At 50.0% G+C, this 25,000-nt stretch overlaps 1 protein-coding gene across 1 annotated transcript in view; it reads left to right on the top strand.

The window, feature by feature from the left end:
- Positions 1 to 25,000, top strand: part of lama2 (laminin, alpha 2) — a 78,693-nt gene that overhangs the window by 17,524 nt on the left and 36,169 nt on the right. The window contains 15 exon segments of the mRNA XM_062468089.1: positions 268 to 447; positions 1,386 to 1,475; positions 1,974 to 2,091; positions 2,801 to 2,979; positions 3,148 to 3,247; positions 3,412 to 3,572; positions 4,788 to 4,928; positions 5,973 to 6,143; positions 9,515 to 9,619; positions 13,365 to 13,576; positions 13,849 to 13,990; positions 16,052 to 16,165; positions 17,713 to 17,840; positions 18,658 to 18,744; positions 23,044 to 23,255. Of these exon segments, the coding sequence (XP_062324073.1) occupies positions 268 to 447; positions 1,386 to 1,475; positions 1,974 to 2,091; positions 2,801 to 2,979; positions 3,148 to 3,247; positions 3,412 to 3,572; positions 4,788 to 4,928; positions 5,973 to 6,143; positions 9,515 to 9,619; positions 13,365 to 13,576; positions 13,849 to 13,990; positions 16,052 to 16,165; positions 17,713 to 17,840; positions 18,658 to 18,744; positions 23,044 to 23,255 (2,140 nt within the window).

The following is a 25,000-nucleotide window of genomic DNA, read 5'->3' as shown; positions in this document are numbered from 1 at the left end:
CAGCGCACCACACTGAGGTAATTATCTGACTCTATTAACCCTGTCTATCAGGCTCCGACTGTTGCTGCTTTGATTCATTATTAGTGTGTGTGTGTGTGTGTGGGTGTGTGTGTGGGTGTGTGTGTGTGCGTGTGTGTTTGTATGTATCTTTCGACAGGGGAATGTATATACGTTTACAGATTTGTTCATAAGTGTTTTAGAATGTTGGCTGGCCTATTACCTATTAACCATCTATATCCACTTCTGATCCTCTCTTCTCCGCTCCAGATTGTTACCTCTCTGATCAACAATCGTCCCAGTGAAAAGGACCCCTCTCCCACCCTCCTCAACTTCACCTCTGCCCGCTACATTCGTCTACAGCTGCAGCGAATCAGAACGCTCAATGCCGAACTGATGACCCCCGGCCTCAACGATCCCCGTGAGCTTGACCCCATCGTGAACCGCCGGGTGAGAAGAACTGCCTGGTTTCCTGCCAACACCTCCTTAGCTTCAGGGTCATATACATGTTAACATGTTTACATCCAGTTGTTTTTTAACCGGTTGCTTAGTGTTTCCATATTATCTAGAGGTTCTGTCCATCAGACTCACCCCTGGTCCTATAGGGTGATACCATAGAACCGTACCTACAGAACCATAGCATGGAACCATACTTACAGAAGCATACCACAGGAGCATACCATAGAACCAGAACCATACTACAGAACCATACTACAGAACCCTACTTCCAGAACTATACCACAGAACTTTACAGAACCATGATATACCTGCAGAACCACACCTACAGAGCCATACCTATATACAGAACAACTTGGATCAATGATTACATGGAAATTGCTGGACAGATGGATGTTAATGAACAAATGTCTGTAATTAAAGAATATTCTGCTCTATTCCGGCACACATTCGCTAACACACACACATACACACACAGACAGACACAAATACACACACACACACACACACTCACAAACATGGACAGACACCCTCACACACACACACACTCACAAACATGGACAGACACCCTCACACACACACACAAAAACATGGACAGACACACACACATTAACAGATGACTTTGGCATCCGCCCACTCTGCCAGGCTCTACTGAGCGTGCTCCTAGGGGTCTGTATGATTGGAGGACAGATTGCAAGTTGATTAAGACTGAGATGCTGGTCTTCTATAAACATCCAGCATTAGCAGAACATACACACACCCACACATACACTCACAGAAAGTCCTGAAGAATACCTAATGAACCTGTCCAAGAATAGTTGGTCTGTACCTGTGTATAATAGATATCTGTTCAGTCATTTACCTCTGTGCTTGTTAAATGGTGTGTCAATACTATTTTATTGTGTGTGTGTGTGGTGTGTGTGTGTCTCCAGTACTACTACTCCATCAAGGACATCTCAGTGGGAGGGATGTGTATCTGCTATGGTCACGCTAAGGCCTGCCCCCTCAACAACCACACCAAGGTAAGCCTTCCATCCCCTCATCACTCCCTCCATCTCACACTAAGGCCTGTCCCCTGAACAACCACACCTCCCTCCAGATCTACCTCCATATCCTCCTTCCCTCTACGCATCCTTCTCTCTATCTATCTCTCTCTCTCGCTCCCTCTCTCTCCACCTCTCCCTCAATCCCCCCCCCCAACCCTCCTCTCCTCACACTCTCACAGGCTCTGGTCTGAACAGAAACAATGTCTATCTCCAGGATCTCTTTATTTACAAACTCTGATTGTTCATCAGAAAGAAGGCAAATAGTGCACACACACAATCACACACTCACACACTTATTCATCTGTCTAAAGTAGTCTCATATCCAGGCTCCTGGTTGACACCTGCTTGCCTGAGGCTATCTGTGATGTGGTGTCATGTTCTTCATTCTGGGGAACTGATCCTCCAGCCGTGATGTCACTCATGCTCGTGTGTGTATGTGTATGTGTGTGTGTGTGTGTGTTTGTGTGTGTGTAGAAGTTCAGCTGTCAATGTGAAGACAACACCTGTGGGGAGAGTTGTGACCGCTGTTGCCCTGGTTACAACCAAAAGTCCTGGATGGCCGGAACTTTCAAGACACGACACGTCTGTGAGAGTAAGATACCAGCCAATCAGAATGCCTTCTGTTACATACCAGCCAATCAAAATACCTTCTGTTAGATACCAGCCAATTGAAAAATATTATGTTACAGCCCAGCTATTTCAAACACCCTCTGTTAGATACCAATCAATTCAAACCAGTTTTTAAGACATCAGACAAACATCATCTTAAAATGTACTTGTCAATTCAAGCACAATGGGCAGAATTAGACAGAACGGTACCCATGCATACAAACATTTTCTTCATGTGGGTCTTGGAAGATGAATCCTGTCTGTACCTGAGTACCAGTTCCAGTATCTTCACATAGACCTTCTGTTTGTCTCCCAACTGGGAGAACCGTGTTCTTTGACTCAGTCTCACCAGGACTCATGAGAAGACAGACAACTTTCTCCTCTCTGATCAATCTGTTGAAGTTAAATAAAGACTTTATTATCTAATAATACCTAGACATAAATCATCTTTGATCAACTCTCGTCTCTAAATTCCATCAGTGTTGCACAGCCCATGAGACTGTGATCCAAAACAAGAACGCTGTTGTTGTTTGTTTGTTTGTTATTGTCCTTCAGGTACTGTAATGATGTGCTCTGTTTATGGCACTATTCTGCTGTTTGATGTTCTCTAATGTTGGGACTGGATCTGAGCTGTGTATGTGTCTATGTGTGTGTTTGCGTGTGTGTGCATACTCTTGTGTGTGTGTGTATAGAATGTAACTGCCATGGGAAGTCCGAGCAGTGTTATTATAACCAGACGGTAGCAGACGCCAAGATGAGTCTGAACATGGCTGGTGAGCGCCAGGGGGGCGGAGTCTGCATGGACTGTACCATGAACACGGCGGGGGTGAACTGTCAGACCTGCCGACCAGGCTTTTACAGGCCCCATGGGGTAGGTTCCTTCCCGTCCGCACAGGAAGTAGGTAGTACTCACACACAGGATCCCAGACAGACCTAAAGACCAAACATCTCTCCTCTCATTTCCTTATCTCCTTCCTCTCTTTCTCTCCTGTCCCTTCTCTCTAACTTTGTCCTCTCCCCCCCCCCCCCCCCTCTTCAGGTGAGTCCAGAGGATGATGACCCCTGCCAACCATGCTCATGTGACCCTTTCGGCTCTCTCGACCAATCATGTGTTGCCGACCAGACTCAAGCCCAAGGAGGTAACCCTCCGTCCTCCTCACCCCTCGACTCGCCTCGTCTCTCCTCTCTAAATGTTTCTTAAAACATGCTTCGTCATTTGAAGTCATTACTGTTGCAGCTATATGGTCTCTCTTTCCCTCCCTCCGTCTGTGTCACCTGTCTGACTGTCATGCCACCCCTGCAGAGATGACAGCTGGGTCATGCCACTGTAAACAAGGTTTCTGGGGTCAGAGGTGTGACAGGTGTGCTTTCGGCTTTGCGGGTTATCCCAGCTGTGAGCCTTGTACCTGCAGCCTGGCAGGCAGCCTCAACCAGGACCCCTGTCAGTCACCCTGCCTCTGCAAGGTACACACACACACCTGCTCTCACTTTCACACACGCACGCACAAACACACACACACACACGTAGATTAGCACACACTCGCACACACTCATACTAGTAGCATCAGCAGACTCTTCCTCAACATTTCTCCCTTTGAAGTCTCTTAATGGCCGTGTCGATTAGCGTGTTCATATTACCGTGTTAAGCATGTTAAGGTGCTGACTCAGCTGGTCTGGCATACACGTGTGTTTTACAGCACCTGCCTCCCCTTTTTGCCTTGTCAAGCAATTAGAGGATCTGACAGCCTCGATGTCAACGAGTGAGTGTGATCTTTGGCCAATGGCTTCATTAATGTGCTTGACAGGAAGTGCCAGTGTAGATGACAGGAAGTAAAGCATCTCCAGCTGAGACTCATTGCTGGAACCTTCTGGACCCCAACAGACTTTTCTACCTCATTACCATCATCAGGGTCTATATCTTCAACACTCTTCAGCAGACTCCTGCTGTAATGATGCAAACAACAACAACTTCTCCTTCATCATCGTAATCACCCCCTCCCCCCACATAGACACACACACATCCAATAGACTGCTACAGATGACACTAGGTTACTGATACACTTCCAGCTTTTGGGGTTTAGGTCTTGATCTGTGGGCATCTGTTGCTTGTATGAAGGGCTATACAAATCTAATTTGAATTGAGCAGTGAGTACCGGTGTCTCTGATGTAGCACAGCTCCCTAATAATTTGATCATTGTCTCCTGACAATAAGAGAGTGTTGTTTTTCTGCTAATTTAATTACCAGACCCCCCCGCCCCCCTCCCATCCTCATCTGGAGATGCCTCCAAACGTAGCAGCCAACCAGTAATGGCCCTGATCAGGCAGCCAGCCAATGGGAAAGGAGTAGAACACTTGGAGATCAGAGCCAGCCAATAACACACATATGCACCACACACACAACACACGCAGGCAGACAGACAGACACAAATACACCAGATATGCACTCACAAAACAGAACATTCTCTCGCACACACACACACCAAACACTGTCAGTGTGCTCGTGTGTTTGTGATCCTAGTTGCCAGTCTAATGACTGTGGAGCAGCAGTGTGTGATGTACAGAGAGACAACTTCCCAGAGGTGTGCGTTCTGTCACACTGCGAAGAACACCCTCACCACCCAGTGCTGTGTGTGTGTGTGTGTGTGTGTGTGTGTGTGTGTGTGCGTGTGTGTCCTACAGGAGAATGTTGAAGGTGAGAACTGCGACCGGTGCAAGCTGGGATTCTATGATCTCCAGAGAGACCGTATCCATGGTTGCGAGAAGTGTTACTGTTCCGGTGTGGCAAGCCAATGTTCCGCCTCCCACTGGTCCTATAGGAATGTAAGAGACACCCCGTCTGTCTGTCTCCCCGTCTGTCTGTCTGTCTGTCTGTCTCCCTGTCTGTCTGCCTGCCTGCCTGTGTGTTTGTCTGTCTGAATGTCTGAATGTCTGAATGTCTGCTGTCTGTCATCCTGTCTGTCTTTGTTTCTACCTGTCTGTAAGGGGACAAGGGGAGGCATGAGAGGAGGGGGAAGGAGAGGGGAGACAGATGTGAGGAGGACCGGGGGGAGAGAAGAGTGAGGAGAGTGGAGGGAAGGGTGTGGAGGAGAGGGGAGAGAAGAGTGAGGAGAGTGGAGGGAAGGGTGTGGAGGAGAGGGGAGAGAAGAGTGAGGAGAGTGGAGGGAAGGGTGTGGAGGAGAGGGGAGAGAAGAGTGAGTAAACTGGGCCAGTCAGCCTGACAGGAGGTCAGGGGGGAGGGAGGAGGGCTGGGGAAGGAGAAGGAGGGGGGGTAAACTGAGGGCAGAGGGGAGTGGGAGAGACTGACAGCAGAATGGGGGGGGGGGGGGGGTGTTGATGTGCTAAAGAAGTGTGTCTGTGTTGTGAGTGGGTGGGGGGGGGCTGTTTGAGACTGACAGAGCAGTGAGGTGGGGGGGGGGCTGTCAGGGTGTGACAGGACCTGATGGAGAGTGTGATAGTGTGTGTGACAGACAGCCACACGTCTGTCTCTGCAATTAACCTGACCTTGTGTGTCCCTTCACTACACCCCTGCTTGTAATCACTCTCTCTGGCTGACTTTGGCAGAGGCAGAGAGAGTTGGGGATTTTTGTGTGAATGTTCATGTGTGTGTGCTTTCCACCTCCAATAACCCTAAAGCAAATGTCATCTTGTGGCCAGGGTATGTGGCCTGTCAGAGTGTGCATGTGAGAGTTTTAGGGAGTATGACAGTGTGTGTGTTAGATAATGTGACAGTGTGTGTGTGTGTGTCTGTGATAGTCAGCATGATGGACAGTGTTGATGTTAGCTCATCAGACATTAATGAACCTCTCAGAACTCAGCAGAAGAATGTGGCTGATATGCTTTTAAACTTTGTGTGTGTGTGTCTAGGAGACGTCACTGGCGGGGTGGTCCCTGTCCAGTGAAGGCGGGGCTAGGAGGGTGTGGCCTATATCCAGCCTAGACACGCCCCTCCAGCTCAGTATCAGCCACTCAGAGGCCAGGACTCACCTGGGGGAAGTATACTACTGGAGTGCTCCTGCACACTACCTAGGAAACAAGGTTAGTACGCAGTGCACACTCTCTAAGAAGGATGTGTGCTGTAGTCTATTCCTCTCTTGTGTTCTGCTTATCTTATATAAGAGTATATACGCCGTATTACTCTTGTTCGCACATTAAAGTGTGTCCCCTCCTTCCCCTTCCAAGGCTGCATTTCTCTTCTTCCCTCGCTCCCCGCTCCTCTCTTCCCTCCCCAGTGCTTCATGGGATGAACACAATGCCTTGCTTCATGAAACATGAAATGATGTGTTTGTTTTCAGCCGAGGACTTGAGGCGTGACAATCTATCCTCCTAATGTCAGGAAAAACACATCATTATCACTTATAAAGGAGGGGCCGGGAGAGAGTGTGTGTGTGTGAGAGAGAGAGAGAGAGAGAGAGAGAGAGAGAGAGAGAGAGAGAGAGAGAGAGAGAGAGAGCGAGCGAGAGAGAGAGAGAGAGAGAGAGAGAGAGAGAGAGAGAGAGAGAGAGAGAGAGAGAGAGAGAGAGAGGATGTGTGTCTATGTATGTTTCAGTGTTTGTGTTTGAGGGCGTGTCTGAATGTGCGTGCGTGTGTATGCCTGCGTGTAGGTGTGTGTGTGTGTGTGTCAGCAGTCAGGCAGGCCAGCAGTAACAGGCAGAGACAGGGAGGAACGTGGCTGATGCTCCACATGGATGTGTCTGCTCTCATCACACTGTGTGGACAGCAGGGAGGACGGACGGCACAAGCACTAATGAAGAAGACTACCAGTTGGCTTGGCTCCTCTTCGTTTTGGATGCTTCGCGGTGGCTGCACTTTGATCGAGCTTAGACCCTACTTAGACCTGAGAGAGAGCTGCAGAGAGGTAGAGGACAGGAGAGGAGGGAAGAGTACAGGGGAGAAAGAGGAGGAGAGATAGAGGAGGACAGAGGAGAGCAGTGGAAAGGTAGAGGATAGGAGAGGATCGGAGAAGAGAAGAGAAGAAAGGAGAGAAGGAGGTGAGAGGAGAGCTAGAGGAGAGTAGAGCAGAGAAGAGCAGTGGAGAGGGAAAGGAGAGTAGAGGAGAAGATCGGATAAGAGAAAAGAAGAGAGGAGCGACAGAGGAGGAGAAAGGTAAAGGAATAGCACCAATTACTGGTGAGCCTCCTTCAGAGTTGTGACCTATCCGGGGTAATAGACTATTATGATGATGGATGAAGCCGTCTGAGCAGAGCTGCCTGAGCACACACTCCAGTACCTCACACACACACACACACTTACACTCACACACACACAGTTTCATTACACGACACTACAAATGTGTGTGTGTGTGTGTCTCTGCATGCATGCACATTCAAATCCAAGAACACTGTGGCAACTCTTAATCCACAGGAACACAGACACACACACACAAATGCACAAACATGTACACACACATTGAGCCAGCACACTGAGCCGGCATCACTATTTGGGAACAGGCTGTGCCGGACTGCACTGTGGCTTCAGTTGCACTGACCCTGGCTGGGTGCACACACACACATGGTCACACACACATTCAAACTCAAACAGTTACACTGACCATTGGCCTCAGGCCCGCCTTGGGGGAGGTTGTGGGGGAGCGGGAGGGAGGGGAGTGGGGTATTTGGAACAAGATAAGATTGTTCCAGACATGATCAATATGGAATCTTGACATCAATCATCATCAGCCTGAAAAGATTTCAAATACTCTGCGCTGGTTACAGTTATCCAGGCTTGATGTGGCTGGGGTCTGGAGCTGCACCAGTGGTGGTCTTAGGGGGAGGCGGGGGGGGGGGGGGGGGGGGGACTCCCAGTGGGTGGCCCCACCCCCACCCTCTAGAACAACAACCTGAAGCCTAGCAGGGAGACACCAGATGTGTGTGCATGTGTTTGTGTACTTGTTTTAGGAAGCCTAGCCAACAGTCTGGTATTCATTTCCTGAAAGATCTTAGATCTCTCCAGTAACGTCTCAGCTCCCTTAACCCTCAGATATCCCTCTCTCCAGTCTTCCTTCTCCCTCCTTTATTCCTCCTCTCCTTTCCTCCTCTCGAATTCCACTCTGTCTCCCTCATTTCTTCCTTCTCCCCTCTCCTCTCATTGACCCCCCCTCCTCTCTTCTCCTCCCTCTCTCTCATCTCGTCCTCTCCTCTCAGGGGCACAGTGACACCTGTTGTTCTCAGATTATCAGATGTGTTATTATGTTAGCCTGAAGTGTATGTAGTGTGATCCTGAGGTGTTGTTGTGTTCAGGGTTATAGGTATTGCATCAGCAGTTACTCAGACAATAGGAGTCTACAGAGAGCCAGCGGAGTTATGGACGTGTCTCTGTGTCCCTGGCTGGAACAAGCCCCCTCTTGATCAAACTAGATTAGCACTCCCTGATGAATCTTAAGGGTCCTCTGACACACTCGCTATGAAATGAAGAGAGAGAGAGAGGTGGGAGAAAGGACGACGTGGAGAGGAAAAGAGAGGCACTTCTTCCAGGAACGCCACAGGACACAGTCTTTCTGGAGGACCTGGGGGGGCAGGAGACCGGAGGGGAGAGACCGGGTGGATGTGGGGAGGGGGGTGGAGAGTGGGGTGGACCAGAGGAGATATACCAGGTTGAGTGTGTGTGTGTGTGTGGGGGGGGGACTAAAGCAAATCTATAGGAGGAGGATATGGATGAGATGCAGCCTTACTGAGGAGGAGTATGAAGGAAGGAAGGAAGGAAGGAAGGATCCCAGTCATTAGTTGTAATGTAGTGTTGAATTGCCTCGTTATTCACAGTGTTTTATATGTGTGTGTATTTGTGGATGTGTCTGTGTGCCTGCTTGATGTGTGTGTATTTGTGGATGTGTCTGTGTGCCTGCTTGATGTAGGGATATCTGTTAAAAGCTGATTAGAGTGACCAATGATGCATCCTCACTATTACTGTGTGTGTGTGTGTCTCCACCTCTGTTACCTTCCAGCAGAGCTGCAGATTTGTGGTGGGCTCAGAATCATTTCATACCCCAGTGGTGTTAAAGACCACACACACACACACACACACACACACACACACACACGGGTGTGTTTATTGGGCACTTTTAGCTGGGTTTCTCCTCCAAGCTTTAACACAGAGCAGCTATAAAGACTGTAGCGGGACAGTAACTCTCTCTCTCTCCCACCCACACTCCTCCCACCCTTCCTCTCCTTCCCTCCCTCGATGCCTCCCTGCATGTCCCTCCCTGCCTGCCTGCTTCTCTTCTATACTTCCCTGCCTCTCTGTCCCTGCCCTCCTCCATTCCTTGCCCAATCCTTCCCTCACTGTCTCCCTCTCTCCGTTGTATTCTGGGGAAGTGTGTGTAAAGTCTACCAAATATTTAAATGTTTACGGAAATTTGTATTGTTGTTGTTGTTGATCTGATCATGTTATCTTATGTTTGTGTGTGTGTGCAGCTGGGGTGGTATGGAGGTGTCTTGGTGTACAGTGTGTCCTACGACACCAAGTCGGACAGACAAGAGAAGGTCAGAGTTACGTCCCAGCCTGATGTCATCCTAGAGGTAAGAAACACACACACACACACAATGACTATGTGGCCAGCCCAATACACCCTCAACATTAGACAACAACAGCAACCACAGTAGAATAGAGAAACCACAGAAGACTTGACCTACTCAGGTCCTGCTGTGATTGGTCCAGGGTGGTCCTGGCCCGCCCCCGTGTGGCCTCTGCATTAAGGTTGCCTCCAGTCACCACTCTCTCTTCTCTACAGCTGGTTCTTCTTAGAGCTTTGTGTGTGTGTGTGTGAGTGTGTGTGTGAGTGTGTGTGTTTGTATACGTGTGTTTGTGTGCATTGGTGTGTCTGTGTGTGTGTATTAGTGCACATGTGTATGTGTATGTATGTGTGTCATGGTATTAGACAGCATCTGGCTGCTATTAGCTGGGCCTTAGACAGAGAGCCCATAGTCCTAGAGCAGTCTGTTGCTTTGTGTATTTGTGTGTGTATGTTTGTGTGTATGTGTGTGTGTCCAGGGCATTCCTTCAGTTCCCTGGTGCAATCTCAGTTATGGAGGTTGTCATGAAGCCTCCTGTAAAGGTGGAACACTGGTTTCGATGGATCAGAGAGCAGGGCTATGACCCAATCAGAGAACAGGGCTATGGACTGATGAATAATTTTACTCAACGTCACAGAACAATTACTGAAAAGAAAAGCCCAACTTTACACTTTGACATCACTGTGGACATCACTGCGTCTCGTCCACTTCCTCTTGTAATCCACCTTTACCAGACCTCACCAGGCTTCACTTTACTGGGGTGAGTTTGGGATTAATAAAGGATTCAATCAATGATTTTTCTTCTTCTTTTAGAGAGAAGCTTCACACACACACACACGCACACGCAAACACATTATCACATTACACATTACCACTCACTGACCTTGGTGTGATGCCTTACACAGGTGTTCATGGCTCCGTACTCTCTGGGCGTGGGTTATTAAACACACTGCCCTTTAATGTTGCCTGTGATCCACAACATCCTGGTTTAATATCCCACTGCCAGCGAGCACAGCTCTCCATCTGTCCTTCAGTTCGTTCAGCTTACACTCTCCAGCTCAGAGCAGCGTGAGATCTGTGTGGAATGGCTTTCCCCCCTCAAGTATGGTTTTGAATTTAATCCTAAAGATTAAGTACACACACACTGTCTTTTTTTGTCTGTCTCTCTCTCTTTCTCTCAGCCCCTCCCTCCCTCCATCCATCCTCCTTCCTTCCCCTTCCCTACCTCTCTCCTCCATCCTCCTCCTCTTTCCTGTCCTCTCTTTACCCCTGGCCTCTCCTTCCTCCCTCTCTCCCCTGTCCTCTCTCTACCTCTCTCCTCCTTCCTCCCTCTCTCCCCTGTCCTCTCTCTACCTCTCTCCTCCTATCTCCCTCTCTCTCCTGGCCTCTCCTTCCTCCATCTCTCCCCTGTCCTCTCTCTACCTCTCTCCTCCTATCTCCCTCTCTCCCCTGTCCTCTCTCTATCTCTCTCCTCCTATCTCCCTCTCTCCCCTGTCCTCTCTCTACCTCTCTCCTCCTATCTCCCTCTCTCCCCTGTCCTCTCTCTATCTCTCTCCTCCTATCTCCCTCTCTCCCCTGTCCTCTCTCTACCTCTCTCCTCCTATCTCCCTCTCTCCCCTGTCCTCTCTCTACCTCTCTCCTCCTATCTCCCTCTCTCCCCTGTCCTCTCTCTACCTCTCTCCTCCTATCTCCCTCTCTCCCCTGTCCTCTCTCTACCTCTCTCCTCCTATCTCCCTCTCTCCCCTGTCCTCTCTCTACCTCTCTCCTCCTATCTCCCTCTCTCTCCTGTCCTCTCTCTACCTCTCTCCTCCTATCTCCCTCTCTCCCCTGTCCTCTCTCTACCCTCTCTCCTCCTATCTCCCTCTCTCTCCTGACCTCTCTCTACCTCTCTCCTCCTATCTCCCTCTCTCCCCTGTCCTCTCTCTACCTCTCTCCTCCTATCTCCCTCTCTCTCCTGACCTCTCTCTACCTCTCTCCTCCTATCTCCCTCTCTCCCCTGTCCTCTGTCTACCTCTCTCCCTCCTATCTCCCCCTCTCTCCTGACCTCTCTCTACCTCTCTCCTCCTATCTCCCCTCTCTCCCCTGTCCTCTCTCTACCTCTCTCCTCCTATCTCCCTCTCTCTCCTGACCTCTCTCTACCTCTCTCCTCCTATCTCCCTCTCTCCCCTGTCCTCTCTCTACCTCTCTCCTCCTATCTCCCTCTCTCTCCTGACCTCTCTCTACCTCTCTCCTCCTATCTCCCTCTCTCTCCTGACCTCTCTCTACCTCTCTCCTCCTATCTCCCTCTCTCCCCTGTCCTCTCTCTACCTCTCTCCTCCTATCTCCCCCTCTCTCCTGACCTCTCTCTACCTCTCTCCTCCTATCTCCCTCTCTCCCCTGTCCTCTCTCTACCTCTCTCCTCCTATCTCCCTCTCTCTCCTGACCTCTCTCTACCTCTCTCCTCCTATCTCCCCCTCTCTCCTGACCTCTCTCTACCTCTCTCCTCCTATCTCCCTCTCTCCCCTGTCCTCTCTCTACCTCTCTCCTCCTATCTCCCTCTCTCTCCTGACCTCTCTCTACCTCTCTCCTCCTATCTCCCTCTCTCCCCTGTCCTCTCTCTACCTCTCTCCTCCTATCTCCCTCTCTCTCCTGACCTCTCTTTTCTTCCCCCTGCTCCTCCTTTCCCCCCTCTATATGTCTGGGTAATATCACCCAGACATAATCCAATGTGGATCTCCTCCTGACAGCGACCCCTGCTCTTTGATTGTGATCACAGTAGAGAATGTGGTCGGCAGGAACAGTTGAGAGAGAGCGAGGAAGAGAGAGAGAGAGAGAAAGAGAGAGAGAGAGAGAGAGAGAGAGAGATGAGAAGAGAGAGAGAGAGAGAGAGAGAGAGAGAGAGAGAGAGAGAGAGAGAGAGAGAGAGAGAGAGAGAGAGAGAGAGAGAGAAAGAAAGAAAGGTGGACAGAGAAGTGGAGAAAAGGGTGAAGGTAGGCAGGGAGGGAAAGAGAGACAGATTCTATTGCTCCCTGTCCCGTATGAGACAGAGGTTTTATGGTGGTGTAGATGCAGGCAGTGTGGCAGTCAGATGAGACTATTTGACAGGTCATTACAGGCAGTTATATCCTGCATCTGCATATGTACACTCTCCACAGCCCTCTCTACCACCCTCCCACCCTCCTCTCTCTATCACCTTCTGCACACTATCTCCTATATGCACACATTCCCCCCAATACTCCTCCTCTTCTCTCCCTCCTCTCCTCCTCCTCTCCTCTCTGTATTTAATGCATTCAGTCATCTTTATGACTGTGCAGTTCCAAAATCAATCCTTTCTTTCTCTGACAGTTATGGTTCCACAGTGTTCTATGTGTTCCAAGTGTTTTAGGTGTTATAAAGGTTATATGTGTTGCCTATATGTGTATGTGTGTGTGTGTGTGTGTGTGTGTGTGTGTGTGTGTGTGTGTGTGTGTGTGTGTGTGAGTGAGTTAGTCTGTTTGTGTCCACCTACTGTTTCTAGCAACTTTGAACATGATGTGTGTGTGTGCATACAGACACACTACATGGCTGTGAACATGATGTGTGTGTGTGCATACAGACACACATCATGGCATCAGAACATGAGAAAGAAGAATAACATCTGCCCATCAGATAGAGCAACGAGAAACATGTCAGTTGCAAGAGAGCTGAGAGAGAAACCAAAGACAGACCGGTGGAGACCAGGAGAGACCAGCCAGCTATCACAGTAAGACTTCTGTCATCTATTCTGTTTCAGGGCAGTGGCATCAGGATGATTGACAGGAGCTTTGGAAAACCGGTGTACCCTGCCTCCCAGGTCTCCAAGGAGATTGTCCTCCTACATGATAACTTCCTGTTTGAGAAAACCGGACTTCCTGTCAGTAGGCGGGACTTCATGTTGGCACTGACCAATGTGAGCAGCCTGCTTCTCAGAGCCACATACAGCAATGAGCTGGCCGCCATCTACAGGTAGGCTAAGGAACTGCAGGCACTGACCCTGACCCAGCACTCTGACCTTACACTGACCCTTCTTCTCCTCTTTCTGTCCATCTGTCTATCTCTACACCTGTCAATCTATCCATCTGTATATCTCTCCATCTGTCTCTCTATCTGTCTATCTCTCAGCCTGTTTATTTGTCCTCTGTCTGTCTTTCGGACTGAATATATGCCCACCTGTCTGACCATATGGTTTGTCTGTCCATATAACGGTCCTTCCTGCCTTCCCTCTGTCTGTCTGCCAGGCTTCATGGGGTGAGTGTGGAAGAGGCTTTTCCTGGTGGGGAGCAGGTGACAGGAAGTGGCCCCAGACAGGTGACAGGAAAGAGGGCCTCGGCCGTGGAGATGTGCTCCTGTCCCCCTGGTTACCAAGGAACGTCCTGTGAGGTAAACACCCCCTCTCTACCCCAGACGCTAGAGGGGCATGGGCACGCATCACGTCTTCACCAGGAAACCTTTGGTTTGTGTCCCTTACTTACGCACCAGGCCCCATAGGTTTCTTCACTCTTGGGTGAAAAGGATAAGTGGCAAAGAGGGTATGAGTAAAGGGGAGTTGGATAAGGGGAGAGCGGCGGGGGGGGGGGGGGTTCTCCTCCGGTGTCATTCTGAAATGTGAGAGAGAGTCTGGCCAGCGAGACACGGAAGTGCTATTACTGAGTTGTCTGCTCCATTGGAGAGAGATAGAAAAAGAAAGGGAGGGAGAGAGCGTTTAGGAAGAGAAAAAGGAGAGAGAAGAGACAAGGCCATTGATTCACTGCATGAATGGTTAGTGCTGACCGAGGCGGTGGAAAAGTGGGAGGGGGGGGGGGGTAATGAGGAGAGGAGAAGAGAGGAGGAAGGAGGAGAAGAGAGGGAAGGAGAGAGGAGTGGGGAGGAGAGAGGAGTGGGTAGGAGAGGAGAGTGGAGTGGAGGGGATGAGGAGAGTTACCTGTCCCTCAGAGCTCAGAATGAATCCTCCTCCTCTCACACAACCATTCAACACTCTCTGTCACACACAAGAACACACGCACACACAGATGTATGGTGTGATAAAAAAAAATCTGCTTTCACTTTTCAATACCCTTTATGTTTTTATCTGCCTTTTCTGCTCTCCCTATATGTCCTCTTTCACTCTCTCTCGCTCTCTTTGCTATTCTATTCTCTCCTCCTCTTGCTTCTTCTTTCTACAGAGTGATAACCGACTAGTAAAGGACAGGGTCAGTGTTGGATCAGAGGAGCTAAGAGACACACGCTTGTTGCCGTGGTGTCCTTGATGTGGCGTGTTCTCTGCATGTTGTTGTGGCCCTGCCTGCTCTCTCTCTCATCATTGTCCTGGAATGCAGTCAACCTTCCAGGCCTAGCATGTTTGTGTTCCCTTGTTATAGAGAGAACCGTTCCAGGACAAGAGTCCTGACAGGAAGTCACTGTGTATGCGGAGGTGTAGTTGTGTGTACATGCCGGTGCATGCCGTGTACCTGCCCCTGAAGAAAGGGATTTACCTACACCCTCCTTTGAGAAAAGGACTTGCCGCATACCCACTTCAAATTGTGCGAGACATCCATCTAATTAGAGCTAGCCAGCCACCCTTGTTCAAATAACATCATTTCCCAGTGATTCATTTTGTAAATTGATTTTTGACCGCAGAGAGAAATGAACTTCACATCGTCCTATCATGAGTAGGATTATGAGCGCACTCTTTTTTTGCCACTGTTTAAAACGGAATTAACTTTTGATCCTTACTCATTGGGATGATCATGAGTACACACATGTTGGGGAGGTGTAGATGAAGTCACAGTATATCCTCCACACCACTGTGTGTGAGTGTGTGTGTGTGTGTTGTTTTTATGTTGCTAATTCCTGTCAGCCCAATAGGAGAGCCAAGTACACCATTTTACTGAGTTGAAAGACCTTAACACCTGTCTGAAGCAGTAGAGTTGTGTAAAGCAGAGTATAAGAGCATAGAGTAGAGTAGAGCAGAGCAGAGTAGAGGTATTGTTAAGATAGCGTTAGTCGGATAGTAATCTTAGCTGCCGTCTCCTGCAGTCTCTGATCAGTGATGACATAATTACACTGTAGTACAGATAATTACTGCCGAGAACCCAACACCATCACACACACAGACACACTCTCTCGCACATGCATTCATACATACACACACTCTCTCACATACACGCACACACTCAAGCACACATACAACCACACACACTCGGACACACACATGCACTCAAATAAAAAAACACACACTGGAAATACCAATTTATCTATCTGATATCTACACTACCTTTGATGAGTTTGTTATCTTATTGTTGGTAATTCACATGAATCTACCATACAGAAACCAGTAAGTATATGTATGGTGGGTCTAACCACTCATGCCATGTGGATTATATGTTTTGTGTGTGTTCATCATGTCTAACCCCAGCATGTGTCCACCCTCTCTAACCGCACTCGTGTCATGTTCTTTTGCAGAGATGTTCAGCAGGCCATCGGAGGGTAAACGGGACCATGTTCAAAGGCATATGCGAAGCATGCAACTGCCATGGCCACGCCTCATACTGTGACGAGGTCAGAGGGGAGTGTCAGGTATGCTGGGAGATGTCCTACATTCCTTCCTACACCGAGGCTCCTACACTCCTCCCTTGTCTCATAGGGGGGTCAGTATCTCCTAGTCTCCTAGCTTGTCTTCTAATGGTCAGGGTTACTTTGTCTCCTAGCTTGTCAACGAGAGGAGTCACTGTCTCCTAGTCTCCTAGCCTGAGGACACTGTATCTTCTGGTTTCCTAGCTTGTCTTGTAGTGATCACTGTCTCCTAGTCTCCTAGCCTGAGGACACTGTATCTTCTGGTTTCCTAGCTTGTCTTGTAGTGATCACTGTCTCCTAGTCTCCTAGCCTGTTTTCTAGAGGACACTATATCTCCTAGTTTCCTAGCTAGTCTTGTAGTGGTCACTGTCTCCTAGTCTCCCAGCTTGTCAGCCCTGACAGCTTAGAACTCCTGGTTTGATCCTCGCCAGCTCCATCTATGCTCTGCCATTGATTACCTGCCCTTGTCGTGTTTATCAGGCTGTGATTGATGTTGCCTGCAGACAGCACTAGACAAGCTAGACACTGGCCTTGGCCGCTACTGCAAACATCCCCTTCTGCTGTGCGAACAGATCTGTTGATTGCTTCTCCCTGGAATTAGATCAGATCTGAGTTGATTGCTTCTTCTTGTAATGGGATTATTTCTGAGGTGATTGGCCGAGCCAGGGGCTGGTTTGGTCTGTCTGTCTTGACCCTGACAGCTCTCTGACCTCTGATACTGACTGTTGCTGCTCCCATGCTCTCGCCACACACACACACATCCTATGACCATGTGCGGTTCTCTCTGTCTGACCTGTCGGCTCGCTACAGATTTCCACCTGCACAAGGCTGCTTTAACTGGCACACATCACTGTTACAGACAGGTGCAGCTAAATTTTAAATGAGCAGGATAGTGAGAGACCGGAAAAAAATGTGCTTTGATCTGTCAAGTGTTGGAAACACCACACCCACACCATACACACTCCACACACACACCATACAAACTCCACACACACACCATACAAACTCCACACACACTCCTCCCCAGGGTCCCCCTGCCTCCTCCAAGGCTGTAATAGAATGTGAATGATGTCATGATCTACATTCAGACCTAGTGTGCTGCCTGCTGAAGCGTGTGTGTGTGTGTGTGTGCGTGTGTTTACGTGGGCATTTTTTATGTGTCTGTGTGTTTGTGCACGTGTGTACAGTCGATATGCTTGACTAGATCTGAAACACACACACACACTCACACACGCATGCACTCATCCCGGGTGTGTGACGTGTGAGCAGGGAAACACCTTCATCTCATTAGCCAGCTCTAGCTCTGACACAGGACTCCAATACTACCAGGGTGTACACACACACACACACAGACACACACCTGGGCTTCCTCATTAGAAAGAGCTAGGGTGTGGGGATGTGGCCAACATACAAATGTACTCAGACTCACTCACACACGTAGGGTTTGTCACACACACACAAACACACACACAGAGACACACACAGACAGCTGACGCATTGACCATGTATACACACAAACACACATTGACCTTTGACCTCTTTCTCCATAGGACTGCTCTGGGCACACCACCGGCTTCCACTGTGACACCTGTGCCCCCGGTTTCTATGGGGACGCCACCAGGGGAACAGTCAATGACTGCCAGCCGTGCGCCTGCCCCCTGAACATGCCGTCCAATAAGTGCGTGATTCCAGCCAATCAGAAACGTTATCCAGCTACGCTGACCAACCCTTTTAGCAACCACCCCCCCCTTTCTCACTCCCTCTCTCAATCTCTCAATTTCCTTTCTGGGTGTCCTTTTATTCCTGTCTCTATAAATTGGACCTTCTAACTGTACAGTACATCACTAAATGTAGAGTTATCCTCTGAACACAGATACACTCTCATACGTACACACAGTCGCCCACTCTCGCTCGCACACACACGCACACACACACACTCACACATACAGGCACACCAGCAGCTGAGCATTCCTCTGCACCGGGACGTGTCTGACGCTATAGAGAGTTACGGGAGACTCCCACACAGCATACACTTCTTGCCGACCCAGAGGCTAAAGAAAGGCATACATCCCAACCCCTGCCCTGCTCTGCCCTGCTCTGCCCACCTCCCTGACACATTCAGGCTAAAGAAAGCCTCTCCCCCCCCCTTCCCCTCTCCTCTTCCTCACCTCCTTCATTCCCCCCAGGTCCTCAGGCCCTGTAGGATCCTGTGTTGTCTGAAATAGCCAGCCAGTCAATCAGCCATTCCTCCGGCGCTGGAACCTGAGCCACCCCCCCGCCGCTCACCCAGCCTACCCCCCCTCAGGGCTCTATCTTTGGGCCTGGGGACTCAGGGGTGGGGGGGGGGGTGAGTCTGGAGGTCTGACCCTTCCCGTCAGTGGCAGCTAGGCTCAGTAATGTTGTGGTGAGAGGAGAGGAAGGATGACTCTAACCCGTCTCTCCGCTCTCCTCTTCCTCTGTGTTGTTCCTCTGGTGTCGGGGGTGAAACGTGGCAGCTTCAGCCCCACCTGCCACCAAGACCCCCGGGGGGAGCTCCTCTGTGATCGCTGTCCTCCTGGATACACCGGGGCACGCTGTGAAAGGTAGGACACTCACACACACTCACACACACACACACACATTCACTCTTTGAGCACACACTTCTTTCACACAGACCTCTTACACACTCTTCACACACTCACACGTACACACATAATCCTCACATACACTTATACTCTGAGTGTGGTACCACAGTTAAAAGGTTCTACTGTTTTCTGACAGTATTGTTCCACAGTTACAATGTTCCGCCTGGTGTGGAAAGAATCACTAGGATCATCTGTGATTGATTCTACACAACAGCCCCTGGGTTGCTAGGCGTCACCAGTAGGCCTGTGTTTCTGTTCCTATTATGGGCTGGTGACAGATGGACTGTGTCATGTGACATAACTAGAGGGCTATGTCATTTGTCGTTTTTTGTAGTTTGTTTGGTGCTATGTGAGGTTCAAGGCTGGTGAGTTGATAAGGTGGGTTAAGCAGCTTAGATCCAACATCACTGTCTGACTGCCGCTGTGCTCATCTGATCTGATAGTCATGTCTGCCAAAACCCTATACACACACACACACCTGACATGCATACACACATACATCCACACTATTTTGCTGGGTTGTGGCAGCATATGGTGGCGTGTGCCTAAGAGGACCAGTTCCGAAGCTTCACCCACAGGAGGCAGATCTGATGGTTCAGACGATCTCCCCGTAGCCTCAGGCAGTCCAAGCTGCATGTCGGAGCAGGATGGATCAACATATGTGTCTGTGTGTGTGTGTGTGTGTGTGTGTGTGTGTGTGTGTGCGTGCGTGCGTGTGTGATGGTGTCTTTATTAACATATCATTTGCATCCAGCTATCAGATATAGTCCTTCTCTGGCGGGGGGAGAAGAAGAAAGGGATGGAGGGAGGGAATAAAGATGGGGGAAGAGAGAAAAGGCCGGGTAGAGGAAACAAGGGAGGAGACATGGACGGATAGAGGGAAGAATAGCTGGAGGAAGGATGGCATTCACAAGCAGTGTTTACGAGGGTGTAGGATGGTAGTGTAACACCAGACTTGCCGTTTTTGCTGTAATTCCTGAGATGAGGAGGGGGGTCAGATGTGACCCCTGGCTCTCAGGCAGATGGATGATGCTAGCCTGACCCCCCCCCCCCCCCGCCCCAACCAGACAGGGGCTCTCTTTTCACAGTCTACTCATCGCCCCGGTGTGTGGTTTTGTGTGTGTGTGTGCGTGCGTGTGTGCGCACATGTTAAAGGTTTGTGTGCATTTGCTCACACATGTTTGTGTGTGCTAAATGACTAAATGTGTGTGCGTGTGTTTGTGTGAGTGTATGTAAGGGGTACAGGTGCTGTTCAGTAGACAGGAAGGGGTTCGATCCATCATGGCTGACACCAGTCCAGCTCTCTGAGGAACCTGCTCTGAAAGAGATGTGAAGGACATGCTCTAACACACACTCACGCACGCACACACACACACACACACACACACACACACACACACTCACACACCTGTGTGTGTCCCCTATCTCCAGTGAGATTGAGCTGTGTTGGTGAAGTGCTCTGATAATAAGACTCTGTGGTAGGAGTCAGCAGGGTTAGTGGGTAATAATAGCTTCCTGCTCTCTCTCTTTCTCCATCTCTCCTCTTCTCTCCATCTCGCTCTCTCCCTCTCTCTTTCTCTCTCTTGGGAACAGTCAGGGGTAGAGTAGAGGAGTGTGAGATGAGAGGAGTGGTTGAAGTGAAGTGGGGAGGTCTGAATGCCTGCCCAGTGGCCACACACGCACGCTTACACACACACACACACGCACACACACACACACACACACACACACAGGCACTCACACAGGACTGCAAGGTTCAGCCTCCCAGTCAAGAGGAGACTTGGCAGTAATCAGGTTATTGATTGGAAAAACGAGAGGGAGGGACTGAGAGAGGGAGGGAGGACGGGAGAGAGAAACGGGGGGAGGAAAGGAGCAAGAGAGGGAAAGGCAGGGACGGAGAGAGAGAAAGGGACATGGAGGGAAGGTGGGAGGGAGCGATGGAGCCAGAGAGGGAGGGGGGGTGGAGACAGGGAGGGAGGGGGGATGGAGACAGGGAGGAAGGGAGGAAGGGGAGGAGGAGGAGAGAACAGGCTTCAGATTTTTTGGAGGATGATAAGAAAGGAGAGCACATGTGGCAGAACACTCACCACACTGACGAGAAGAGGAGGATCAGGAGAGATGGGAGTGAAGGAGAAGGAGAGATAGAGGAGAGGAGAGCTGGATTTGTAGGAGGAGACATAAGGGAGGGGGGGGGGGGTAGAGGAGAGAAGGTGACGTGTAGAGGGATGGGGGAGAAGGAGGAGAAGGAGGAGAGATGAAGGAGGAGTTGAAAGATGGAGGAGGAGGAGAGATGGGGAAGGAGAATGAGGAAAGATGGAGGAGGAAGAGAGATTGGGGAGGAGGAGGAGAAAAGATGGAGGAGAAGGAGGGAAGAGATAATATAGCTTCATAGTGTCAACTGTGTAGGCAACTAGGCGAATAAGGAAATCTTTACTAATGATGAAACCAAATTATTAAACATAATTATTTAAAATACATTATATGTAGGCTTATCTTGTGACAAATTAACTTGTGCGGTTCACATAGTCTTTTTGATTTAATTTCTGACAAGGCCCAACGTATTTCTGGTTTCTATCTTAACAATGATACAGATCCCGTGGTTGGTTAAACAGATAGAGGTAGTGGCATCTCTGCACAGCCCTGGTACAGACAGCTTCTAAGTGTTCACTGGTGTAGTGTTACAGTTTGGTTTGGATCACAGGAATCACAGACACTTGATGTTAAAGAGACTGACAGATATAGAGATGTGTGTGTGTGTGTGTGTGTGTGTGTGTGTGTGTGTGTGTGTGTGTGTGTGTGCAGGCCTAGCTCTGAGGCAGTGTGTGTCTGTGAGGGGCAGGGGGGGGTGTGTTTCCTGTTTTTAAAGGGACAAGCGGCCAGAGGTATGAACTGATATTCATAGCGTGTGTATATGTCTGTCTGGTGTGTGTGTGTGAATGTGTGTGTGTGTGTGACACCTGGTGGTAGCCGTCAGTGAGCTAGTCACTGTGTCTGGTGGGGGAAGGGGGGTAACAGCAGTTTTAATACCCCAGCCGGCGCCAGGGGGGGTTAAGAATAGCTTCCTTCTCACTTCCTCCCTACCCTCACCCCTTCCTCCTCACCCTCTCACTCTCTCACCTTCACATTTCTCCCCTCTCCCCCCCCCTCCTCCCTCCCCATCACCCACTACCTCGTCATGTACCACCCCACCTCTAAACCTTTGCCCCTGCCGCCTGAACTCCCCGCCCCCCCGCCCCCTCCACCCTCCCAAACCTAGACTTTCACTCTGCCCCCCATCCCCCCAGTTACCACAGTATTAAACTGCTTCTCCATGGAGGCATGGTATCTGCATCTTTAATCCCACAGTCACTCACCCCCTACCTCCACCCCCCGATGGTTCTAAACACGGCCCTACCCCCCCACACACGCACACGCACACACACACACACACACACATACTCCCCAGTAGACAGTCAGTCACAACCAATAACAAACTCAATTAATAATCGCCACAGCGACCAGAGGGGGTGGTTCTGCAGAGCGCGATTTGCTGTGATGGCACTACCCGATTGGCTGTCATGCAGATAGAGGGTCGCCGTGGAGATAAGCGTGTTGGAAGTCATTAAACAGCAGAGATGGGATGGATGTCTTTATCAGGTCCAACATGAAGGGAGGGGAGTAGGAGATAAGACTTTGGGACTGTGTGTGTGTGTGTGTGTGTGTGTGTGTGTGTGTGTGTGTGTGTGTGTGTGTGTGTGTGTGTGTGGTGTGTGTGTGTGTGTGTGTGTGTGTGTGTGTGTGTGTGTGTGCACAAGAGAAAGAAAGAGATTGATATTGTCTGGGGGTAGATATTGAGGTTGTGGCAGCTTGATATTGTCTGTGGGTTCATGTGCTGTGTTTGGGGTCCCAGATTCAGATTGCTTTCGTGTGTGTTTGTCTGTGTGAGAATGTGTGTGTATGTGTGTCGATGATACTGGTTCCAATCTATGTAGCTGTGCTGGGTGGTGATTGTAGATGAGCTGGCTGGCAGCTGCATATGAACAGAGTATTGATGAGATCTTCATGTTCAGGAAGGGGTTGTCTTCACACAGGAGGGTAGAGACAAGCTTTCCAGAGGGTCCAGGTTAGTGTGATGCATGCTTTTACTGTGTTGAGTACACACAGGTATTCAGACACAGGTATGTAGCTGTTTAGGTGTTCAGTTTTCAGAAAGCGCAGGGAACGAGACCATGGTCCAGGATCAACCCTAACCCCACCCCTCTGTGCTTCCCCCTGCAGGTGTGCTAATGGATACTATGGGCAGCCAGCTGTGCCAGGCGGCTCATGCCAGCCGTGCCACTGTCATGACAACCTAGACCTGGCCCTCCCACGCAGCTGTGACCCAATCACAGGAGCCTGCCTGCGCTGCCGCCTTGGATATGGGGGTGTGACCTGCGACACTTGTGCCGATGGTTTCTATGGCGATGCAGTCAACGCCAAGAACTGCCAACGTAAGTGGAGAAGGTAGAAGGGGAGATTAGAGTATATTGGGATATAGGGGAGGAGAGGACAGGCGAGGAGAGAACAGGGGAGGAGAGAAGAGGAGAGAAGAGAAGAGAAGAGAAGAGGAGAGGTGAGGGGAGGAGAGAAGAGAAAAGGAGAGGTGAGGAGAGGAGAGGAGAGGAAAGAAGAGGAGAGAAGAGAAGAGAAGAGAAAAGGAGAGGGGAGGAGAGGGGAGGAGAGGAGAGTAGAGAAGAGGAGAGAAGAGAAGAGAAAAGGAGAGGGGAGGAGAGGAGAGAACAGGGGAGGAGAGAAGAGGAGAGGAGAGGAGAGGAGAGGAGAGGAGAGGGGAGGTGAGGGGAGGGGAGGGGAGGAGAGGAGAGAAGAGAAAAGGAGAGGGGAGGAGAGGAGAGAACATGGGAGGAGAGAAGAGAAGAGGAGAAGAGAGAAGAGAAGAGGAGATGGGAGGTGAGGGGAGGAGAGGGGAGGAGAGGAGAGGAGAGGGGAGGAGAGAAGAGAAGAGAAGAGAAAAGGAGAGGGGAGAAGAGGAGAGAAAAGGAGAGGGGAGGAGAGGAGAGGGGAGGAGAGGGGAAGAGAGGAGGACAGGTTTCAGGTGCAACATTTGCAACTGACATTTGTGTCCTAAGCCAGGTGCATTGTGGGGATTTAGGGAGATATGCCACATCTGGACATCCCTTCTTCCTCCCTCTTTCCAATCCCTTCTCTCTCTCTTATTTTTCTCTCTCACGTCCATTCCTCTCGCTTTCATACACTCTCGCGTTCTCTCTATCCCGTTCTGCCTGTCCCCCCTTTACTCATGCCCTTTCTGTCTCACCCTCACTCTCCCTCCCTCACTAGATCTCTGTCTTATCTGTCAGCCCAGAATTCATCTTCTGTAGACCTCCACAGACATCACACACACACGCAAACACACACATATAGACGTACACACAGCACAGCACATAAGCCGTTCTTTCAGTCCGTCTCCTGGTTTGTGGATGAAGAGAATCAGTCTCTCCTCTTGTTTTGAACCCGTCTCTCCACCTCTCTCTCTCCGTCCTCTTCTCTCCCTTTGACCCCCTCTCCCCCCGTCTCTTCCTCTCCCTCGTTATCCTCCCTCTCCCCTCGTCTCTTCCTCTCCCTCGTTATCCTCCCTCTCCCGCATTCACTCTCTCTCACTCTCCCCATTTCTCCCGATCTCCCTGTTTCCTCTCCTCCACTTCCCTCTCTCCTTTCCCCACTACCACCCCCCCCCCTTACTCTCTCCTCCTCCCTCCCTCTTCGTCCCCTCCCCCCCTCCTCCCCTCTTCTGTAGAGAGTTGATCATTCCTCTGGTGGTGAGTCTGCCCAGGTCATTAGGGTTCCTCCCAGCTCTGCCAGATAGATCAGCAGCCTGACAGCCTCCACTCCAGCCTCCATCCCAGGCATCAGGACAGGCATCAGGACAGGGCCAACTGCTGATAGACACAGGCTATTGATAAGTCATGAATAAGTTAGAATCCTATCGATCTTACAAGCAGCTCACACAGCACACACACACACACACACACACACACACCCTACTTCTCAACACACACAAGAATACGCACGTCCCTTTTGAACGCACACACAGCGTCTCTGTAATCATGTATCCGTAAAATGCTTACGTGTGTTACGATATCTCCACCTGTGTGGCCCTTTTCTTTGCTTCTGATGAAATCTATTTATTGTGAATAAGTATTTACTGTAGTGAGAACTCTATTTCCTGTGAATTAAT

This window comes from Osmerus eperlanus, chromosome 8 (genome assembly GCF_963692335.1).
Source record: "Osmerus eperlanus chromosome 8, fOsmEpe2.1, whole genome shotgun sequence".
NCBI classification, from domain to species: Eukaryota; Metazoa; Chordata; class Actinopteri; order Osmeriformes; family Osmeridae; genus Osmerus; species Osmerus eperlanus.
Note: the sequence above shows the minus strand (reverse complement) of the source record. Positions and strands in the feature narration are given on the sequence as shown.